At 34.8% G+C, this 9,835-nt stretch overlaps 1 protein-coding gene across 1 annotated transcript in view; it reads right to left on the bottom strand.

Annotated features, from left to right (window-relative positions):
- Positions 1–9,835, bottom strand: part of LOC101574580 (low-density lipoprotein receptor-related protein 1B) — a gene marked incomplete at its 5' end in the record, with an annotated part of 229,660 nt that overhangs the window by 44,821 nt on the left and 175,004 nt on the right. The window contains one exon of the mRNA XM_004626417.1: positions 463–637. Coding sequence (XP_004626474.1) covers positions 463–637 — 175 coding nt within the window. The remainder of the gene's footprint in view (positions 1–462; positions 638–9,835) is intronic.

Here is a 9,835-nt window from a genome sequence, read left to right on the forward strand (position 1 = left end):
AAAATCCGAGCTTTTATATGTTCTCACCAGGGATCAAACTCAGGACCTTGCACTTGCCAGACAAGCACTTAGTCTACTGAGCTATCTCCCCGGCCCCATGAGCTATTTTGTATTATATAACATTACACATAACTTTTTTTTAACAGATGTTGCATTTATTTCCATTCTTATTCTTCGACATATTCTTTATAGGAAATAATCTGTGATATTAACAATCTATGTTAATAATAATCTATGACCATATCATAAAAGAGTGGATTTCCTGGTTCACAGATGTTCCTAAAGCGTGTTGAAAATTTTTAAGTTGAATGAATTGAATAAACTTACTTTCTATATTTTAAAAGATGCAATGACTCACATATAGAATTTTATAATAAAATAATTTGCATTATTTCAGTCTATTATTGAACTATGTTCTTTAAATTGAAATACTTCCATAGATTAATCTATATGCCCACTTACTTGCAAATTATATCTTCAATGTCTTTATTTATAATGCAGTGCCCCCCATGGCACCTGACACACTTGTCCACCTCACATTTCGGCCCTTCATAGCGTGTTGGACAGACGCATTCCACACTTCCGTCATTGCCAATGGTGCATGACTCAGAGTTCACACAATAATGATGGCAAACATCTAGGATAAAGGCATGATGAAGCAATCAAAACAGGTTGTGGATAGTTTTCTTCAGCATAATTAATGTTACTATATCATGTAATATTTTTAAATGGTTGAACGCAGTAGAGGGGAAAAAACTGAGCAAGAAATAAGATCCAAAATGCACAATAAAGATTGTGAATATTGAAGAAACTGCTCAAAAGAAAAGAAACTGTGATAGGATAAAAGGGAAAATATATTCATAAAGAAGACAGTTATACAGGAAGTTTCTCTCAGTTCATTGAAAAGAAAAGTTTGTGCTAATACTGTGTGGACAATATTTCATACACATATCTTGTATACTTAATAACTAGTATGAATATAATAATATAAATGTATTAATTATTGTAACTCTCTTATTAGCCTGTTTTAAAACTCTGCTTTATGGATATTTTCAGGTTTCTTTCTCCTTAAAAATATATTCAAGGTCCAGTTTCTATGCTGTAAAGAACAATAAGCAGATTAATTTACAAAGGGATCTTGCAGTAATAAGCAAACTAGCTTTCTCCGGTAATACCATTGATTCCTCCTTTGTTTAAATCAGGCCTCATTTCATCTGGCTAAGAGTACTTACACTGACATATGTTAGATGACAAACTCTTGGCTCTGAGTTATGCATTTTAGCAAAGTTACTTAGCTTTCAATTAATTTGCAGTATAGCATGATTAGAAACACTCATGATTTCCTTAAATGTCAGATATTTTTTTTTATCCTCTCAGACCTCTTTCCATCCAGGGAACAGTGAGGGTGTGGTAACTGGGGGCTTCTGTCTGCACCACATGGGATGTGGAAAGATTCCTCTGAGTACAAGTGCTAGACATGCTCAGGTTTATCTAAGCACTTGAGCAAAGGTGTCTCTCTCGTGAAACTACAAGAAGAAAGAAGCCGGGAGAAGTCATTGATCTTTTCTGAGTCAGAAGTGATGGAGAAATCTAGGCTATTTCTCCTCCTATGAGGTGAGAGGTAACTTTCCCCATTACCCCAAGGAAGGAACTTCCTATATTCTAAGACATTTGTTTTAATAGATATGCCATGCCAAGCATTACAAGGAAAGGAATTCATCCCACAAACATTGCTATAACTCTTGAACTTGTACAGTACAACAAAGGCCACTTGAAAATATGCAAATCTCTAACTTTACACTTAGATGATTTGTTTGGGCATTTCAGCTAACAAAGATCCGTACATGTTTATATGTAAATACAAAATAGCTTAGCAAATTTAAAACGTTAAATCGTAATAGTATCTTTAGCAAAATAACTGATTAAAGTGATCCTGGAATGTGTGTTTAGGAGCAACAATTTCCTTTTAGCTATCTAACTGTGAAAGAATGTTAAATGAGATTAAGCAGATAAAAATCACAATTTAGAAACTGTAACCTTTTTCATAACAACTGCAGTGCTTGAAGAAACTTAAATATCGTTTCTAATTCTCATGTTTGTATGTTATCTATTTCTTCATTAAAGCAGAGAGTTATTAAATTTATTGACATGGTTGCTTCACATTTATGGAAATTAATTTCAAACACTCTTATTCTCTCTAATCTTGCTGTCGTATTGTGCTAAGTATGCTTACTTAGATTCAGTGCTTAAGAATATTGGACCAGACCGTAATGAGAAAGAATAGCACTTTCAAGAGGTTAGAGCTGAAGATCGAAATTGTATCATTGTGATTTTAAACTTCTCTCTAGACATCAGTGATAATTATTTTCCAAACTAAAGGAATAGAAGATGCATTAGTATGATTTAGAAATTTTATCACACTTGAATAACAAGACTAAACAGCAGCTTTCTTTATAGATGAACTTTTAAAATATATTCAAGGTCTAGTTTCTATGCTGTACAGAACAGTTTTATCTTTTATTGCTACAGTATTTTTCCTACCATGTCAGATACATTAAATGAATGTCATTGTCATGGAATAAACATGGAATCAAAAGAATATGAAAGATGTGTCCTGTCGTCTGCCGTTACGGTCAAGAGCAGAAAAAACCCCCAGAAATCTGTACATATGTAGATAGATAGAGAGCTAGAGGTATAGATAGATAGACATCGGTATCTGGATGGTCTCCTGCACCACTCTTAGTATTCTAGAGCCCATTCTTTGATTGCATGTTTAAATGTCTTGTCCCTCTCCCATGATTGTCTCTCTCTCTCTCTCTCTCTCTCTCTCTCTCTCTCTCTCTCTCTTTTTGTCTTCAATCTGCTCCTTTTACACATTTTCAGTTCCAAAACTCCAGAACTGAGGAGAAAAGAGATGTAAGAGAATTCAGTACTTGATATTTTAGTTACTACAGAAGCATTGGACACATGAAAATTGCAAACAAATTATTTAATATCCTTAAGTGTCCACTGCCCTTGCAAGCACTGCCATGGGACACGCCATATGAAAGCCAGGAGCATGAGATGGAGATGTGGAGGGGAGGGCAAGAGGGTGACCAGAAGAAAATGATAACAGATATATATATATATATATATATATATATATATATCCCATAAGGAATGTAATCATTATGGAATGTAAACATCTGCTAATAAAAAATAAAAGTTAAAAATAAATTTAAAAAGGCATTAAATGGTACTATATCCAAAATGAGAGGTTAAACAAACAGAAATAAAATAGTTTCTCTACAGGTACCTCAGTGTTATGTTTGCAATCCTATAAGCCATAGGAATGTCATATCACATTTCTCCTTTTCTTCACAATAATAATCCACTCTCAATGAAAAGTGTATTAATAAAATTGTCTAAATATATATCTTATTCTCATTATTCATCCCCCTGTAACTCTCAAGCAATTAATAGCATTCATATTTAAATTCCAAGTGTCATTTCAGGTATTTAATAAAATGAATATTTCATTAGCACTTTCCAATCCAGCATAAATTTGTTTACTGATTTACTGAAATATGAAGAATAATGTATGAGAAGGTTTAATTAGTATTTAATTGTTCACTTGGTTTCTAAGGTTTTTGATCCTGACCAAACAAACTCTGAAACTAATACGGAAGTTGAGAAGGTTGTAAACATTCTAATCCTTGTTTCAGTCCCTAAAAATAGTTGCTATATAGAGATCACCAATTAAAACATCAAAAATGCCTTAAAACCCCATAAAGGTTGCACCTTTTTAAATCAAACTAGTCATTTTTAATAATTCATTTAAAGCTGCATCAATTATTTGTATGAACTTATCTTTGCAAATATTTTATAACTTTCTCATTTTTCATATTCCAGGATTGCAAAGTGAAACCTCACTGAACAAGAAACAATAGAAAGAAAATCTAAATAGAAGTATTTCTTTTTATAATGTGTGTGCCTAGGTACAGTAATTGGTTAATATAAAAGTATACCACACAAGAATTACCTTTTCCTTTCTGACACAAATGTGCACGCACGCGCGCACACACACACACACACACATGTCTCACAAATAGCTACTTTTTTCAAATTTTAAATTTAGCTTAATAATTATTGTCGCTAAAAGAATTTTTTTTTAAAAAAATGCTTAAATGCATGGAAGACTGATTAGAAAAATTGCAGCTGTGAAATGATTATGTGTTGGGAGTTAAAATAGAGAAGGGGCTGCAGATAGAAGGAGTGAATGAAGACTGAAATTCCAAGATTCTGCTAGCTTGGTCAGTAAGCTGCAGCACGAGGAGTCTGAATTTATGGACACCAAAGCAGAGGATGGACAGCTGCTCACCTTTTAGAAAGCAAGAATAATTTGAGCATGAAGATGAAATCAAATCAGAAGACCCACAGTTGATTACTTGTTGAGGACAAGCATATGTGTAACTGTGTAATAAGAATTTCAGCACGAGCCTAGACATGGGAGACTGGACACACTTCTCAGAAAATATATTTAGCAAAAAGTGTAATTTTATTTCTAGAACAATGGAGTCTTTCTTCCTGTGGAATGTGCTTTGTCAAATGTTTTGAGCATTTCACTGTCCTGAATGGCATAACAATTGACATGTTCTGCACATGATAAAAAAGGGGCATAATAAATGTAATTAATCTGTGCTAAGAAAGTAAGAATAACATGACATAATATTGCTTTACATTCACAATATAAAAACTGTTATAACTTCCTTTGGGCAATTACACTAAGAGCTACCTAGTAGCTCCAAACACAATCATGTAATCAAAAGGACAATGATGACTGTATAATTACAGAACATTCATATGGTAATTAGGTAGATAGTAGCTGAAGATAAGTGGTAACTATTTTCTGTAACAGAAATAATCCTCAAAGATCATGATTGTACTCTGTCTCTGTCCTGTTTCTTTCTCAGTCATCCTTTTTCAAAGGACTAGAAATACCAGAAAAAAATTTCTTCCTTTAATCATTTCACAATAATGGACTATGTAAAAATATATGTATGTATTGATCTATACACAGATGTATGAATATTCATGTGGCCCTAGATAAACAGGAATTCTCTCACTGCATTTCAATTCTTTCCCAAATAATCCCTTCTACTGAAGAGCACTTGCCAAGACATTTAGTTATTAATTTAACATTGAAACTGTGCTTTCCACATTGGAACAGTTAATGAAGTGTGAAACGTAGAAAAAGGAAAACCAAGCTGAAGGATTCCCAGCTGGGAAGTGGCTGAACACAGAAGGAACAATTGGGTCAATCTGGCTGTGGCAGAGATCATCATTCAGGGGACACTCAACTATAACATTCCATAAATGTGCACTTATTGTTCTAATCATTGGATGTGGACCTTGTGTTTAAAAAGAAGTGCTCTGAATTGGCTCTAAAGTTGATATTTCAGGTAAGAGCTTGGGACTTCAGGACGACACATACACATGTGCACAGGAAGCGACAATCCATTAGGAGTAGGATCGGATCACATTCACAGAGGTGTGAGCTCAACGGTGAACACGCCTGCACATTCTGTAGCTGAACTGGCATTTTTAGTTCAATTCTCGTTCCACCTCCGCTATGATTTAAGTATGTACCAGGAGCTTAAGCTCTAAGACCTCGAATATTCTCTCTGCACAGAGGTTTATGGTCAGCTCCATATATGTATAACCCGAAAATAATTTCCAGGACAGTCAAAATTGCATTTTATTAACATGTGATGAATACTTATAAAAAGCTAATGTAATAAGCAAAAGAAAACAAAACAGACAAAATATGAGGTATTTATAGGCTGCATTCAACTCTATGCTAACCATGTGGCCTTGCTTGAGTTATTTGGTTAATTCTGCAGGATCTCCTCTGGCACCTTTCATTATTCTAAATCATGCTAAGATCATGTCATCCCTCCTTCCTGACTCACAAATCCCCACCCATGCTCCCTTTATATTACCATGGCTGACTAGAACCTGTTTTGTGTAAAATGTTAGAAATAATGATCACAATAATAATAAGCACTCATTTTTCGGGCTCTCCCACATTCCCCAAATATGCATTATAGATGGTATAATCATAATTTTATAGGTAAATAAACTGAAAAATGAAGCATTAAGCAAGTTGCAAAAGATCACACATGACTAGAATTTCAAAACCAAATAAATCTGTTTTGGTTTCTTATTCAATATTTTATATATTTGCTAATAGGATGAAGAAAGGGATCCTCAAATTAAGTATATTTCTGTTGTTTTTCTTTTGCTGCTGTGGGCCACTAAAATTGAGTGTTTCATACTATTGATGTCTTATGGCCTAATCACCATTTACAGTGTCATGGCCACACAGCAGACCCATGAAAGTTTGCACACCGCCGTTAGTCTCTGTAATGTCAGAGCTCAGAGACAGAGCTTCCCAAACTGCAGCCAGAGGTCCTTCTTTGCAGTGTCGTTCTCCGCTCCTGTTCCAGCCCAAGCTAGATATTTCCCTCCTTGTCCATTGATAATGGGTTCACAGCTCTGAATCTAATTTCCACACTTGAAGGAAATACTTATTGACATTGTCTATTCATTATCAGGCACAAAACAAACTTGAACTCATTCCAGACACAGCAAAAAACCAAAGTAACAGTCAAGAAATCACAAAGAAAGATATGCCTAAAGTGCTGCCATTTACTTACACTTCATTTAGGGTGAAAACATTTGGAAGTTATCTGGTAATGGGTTCACAATCTTAAATAGGTTAAAAGAGTCACTGTAGCCTTTCCTTCCCTAGAGACATGCAGCACCAAGCAAGAGTCATTTTTCCAACAAGCATGGCTCAGCTAGCAAAATGCATAAAATCGCTTGCATAAATTTGCTTAGAATGTCTGGAGTGTTGTCTTTGAAGGATTAAATCAGAAAATAGAAAATCAGGATTAAGAACTGTTGGATTTATTCATGAAATTCCTCAAATGTTTTACTCAGCCTAAGATATTTTAATAATTAAACTTATTGCATAGTTCTAAATATATCTTCTAATTTCCAAGCTGAGCTTCATAAAGTAGGCAAACATTGAATAGAGGTTTGCCAATTAAATATTCACCAGGGAAAAAATGTGTGTGCAAAAATCTGATTAGAGCTGATAAATTTTCATCAGGATATCGAGCCTAAGAAAATTAGCATTTTATAATTTAATAATAAAAATAATAACATCTGAAATATTTCTACAGAAGTGACTATAAAATTTTAATAAGATCCATCCTGACAAAAATAGTTTTACTTTTGACTCCCCAAGAAAAATATAAAATTAAGAAATCTGAATTAGTAATATTGTCATTTGACTGAATAGTTCATAAGATGAAACTTCTTAAGTGCAAGTCCTCACATTTTGGACAGACTGTTGGCACAAGACCAATAAAACAATGACAGCATCAAAAGTTTTGAGAAATAGTCAAAAAATAACTCCTAGAAGTATTATAAAAAAGTTGTTTAACTAGGATACGTCTATATACTGTGCTCCATTACTGTTCAGAAACAATGTTCCGGGTTAAGTATTCGTCTGTTTTTAAAGCAGTGTAGTTATGTAAGTTTTTAGCCAGCAGCAGTTTATAAAATGGTGTGGTCGTTTAAGACTTGTGATGAAGAAGATGAGTTGCAGAAGACAGGTAGACCCTGTCTCTCAGAAGACTGACTGAGACCTAAATAAGCGAATAAGTATATGGTGGCTATACAAGAATGATGAGGAATCCTATACCAAAAAGCAGTATTTTTGGACCATGATATACTACGTGCTATATATAGGCCCTAATTTGTTCAGTCTACTGTGTATGTATTAAAGTTCAATTAATTTTGGCCTAATAAATTCACTGACATATACTATGTTCATTATGTCTGCTGTGTTTACACTGCCCATCCCCATACCCCAGGGCCTGAAGTTTTAGAGACTCCTCAAGGCTAATGCAGTTGACTGCAATGGTAAAGCCTGGTTGTCTACTTGATTGAATTGAGAAGTGACTAGGAAATTAGAGCCCATTTTGGCATATTTCTGTGAGGCTCTTTCCAGAGATATCTGGCTTATGGGACAGTAAATTGATGGGGAAGACCTAACCTAAACTTAGGAAGAAAATCCAAAATGTGGATGACCAAAGAGAACAAATGTGTAAAAAGGAGGAAATCCACCAGCACAAGTGCACAGTCCTCCCCTCCTCCTGGCTGGAGCCACTGCTGATTTGCCTGCACCACATCTTCTGTCAGAGTATTTTTGTTTCAACCCAGGCCTAAAATTAGGGAGGCAGCTGACCAGGAAATAAGACCTCTGGAACCATGAGGCAAAATGAATTGTTCATTTTACTTGTTTTCTCACTTAGTTTGTTGTAGAAATGGGAAGCATACTAATACAGTTGCAAAATAAACATAACTACAATATTTCTGAAAACTCAATATATGGTATTAATTTATAAGAATTTATTCAGATAGCAAATGAATTATTTGGGCCAGAAGAGCTGGATCAGTGGAAGAAGCACTTCCATGGCAAGTGCAAGGGCCTGAGTTCAATCCCTGGTCCGCCAAAAAAAAAAAAAAAAAAAGAATAACTAAATTGAAAAAACTGGAAAGTGTCAAGGATAATCAGAGGTGGAAGACACTTGATAGATGACAATCATAGAAAAAGTCTTTTCAGAAGGTAGCATCAAAACAAAAATTATTGTTGTCATGTTATAGTCTCTATGAAAAAATGTCTATGATATAAACATCTATATAATGCCTGTGTATACCTACTTTACCTGCTTTATTTCTGTACCCTTTCCTTCTCTTTTTCTCTCCTTTTTCCAATCTAGTGTACTTCTTCCTTCTTCCCTCCCTTCCTTCCTTCTTTTTGTCCTTCCTTTCTTCCTTGTTTTACTGGTGTCTTGCTTCCTTTGGCATTTTTTTCTTTCTTGGATCCCCTCCTTTCTAACTTTCTTCCTTCTGTTCGTCCACCCGTTCATATCTAAATGTCAATTTGCTTACATGTGCTTTTCTTCGAGTTCCTCCACAATATTGCACTCTCTTGCTGAGAGATGGTATGAGTGTATGAACAGATATTGGGCAGAATGACCCATACTTTACTTATATTTCTCCACACCATTTCAGTTTTTGTTTCTGCCATCATATCTATTCATTGCTCTCATTGAATTTAAAGGACAGCTTGCTGTCAGACCACCACCATAGATACTGAAGTTCTGAAGCCTAACACTTGAAGTAAAATTGGTTCATTTAATTAAAATTAGATTGTGCACTACTATGGACTTAGATTTGGACATCAAGTGCCTTAAAAGTTCAAAATGACCCACTTGACTTTTAGAATAATCTTCTAGTGTCACTTTAAAATAAGTGAACATTTTTCACAGGGTGGCCCTTACTTATGACATGCATGACCCTATGCAGCAGCCCATACTAGATGAGATTTTATCATAAATGTTTATTTTTTTATTCATTTATTTATTTTGTATTTAGGGCAGTGTATACTGGATGTACAGAGTCTCACTGTATAGATCAGACTCCTAGTGATCCTCCTGTTTACAGCCTCCCAAGCCCTGGCATGTGCCACCATGCCCAGTCTCAATTGCTGTCTCAGTCCACCCCTGGGGCCAGAATGGCAGACGTGGGGATCAAACTCCTGGCCCCTGCATCTGCCTAAGCAGGCGCTTTAATCCGCTGAGCTATTTTGCAAGCCCTTTATCGTAAGTTTTTTTAAAAAATATAACTCTGTACTCATATTATGAAAAATTATTTTCAATCTATAGCACTTCCTTTTAACTTAAATTTTCTCTTTACTTTTTATTTCACCAGTTCAAAA

Source organism: Octodon degus, unplaced genomic scaffold (genome assembly GCF_000260255.1).
Source record: "Octodon degus isolate 3935 unplaced genomic scaffold, OctDeg1.0 scaffold00014, whole genome shotgun sequence".
In the NCBI taxonomy this organism is placed as follows: domain Eukaryota; kingdom Metazoa; phylum Chordata; class Mammalia; order Rodentia; family Octodontidae; genus Octodon; species Octodon degus.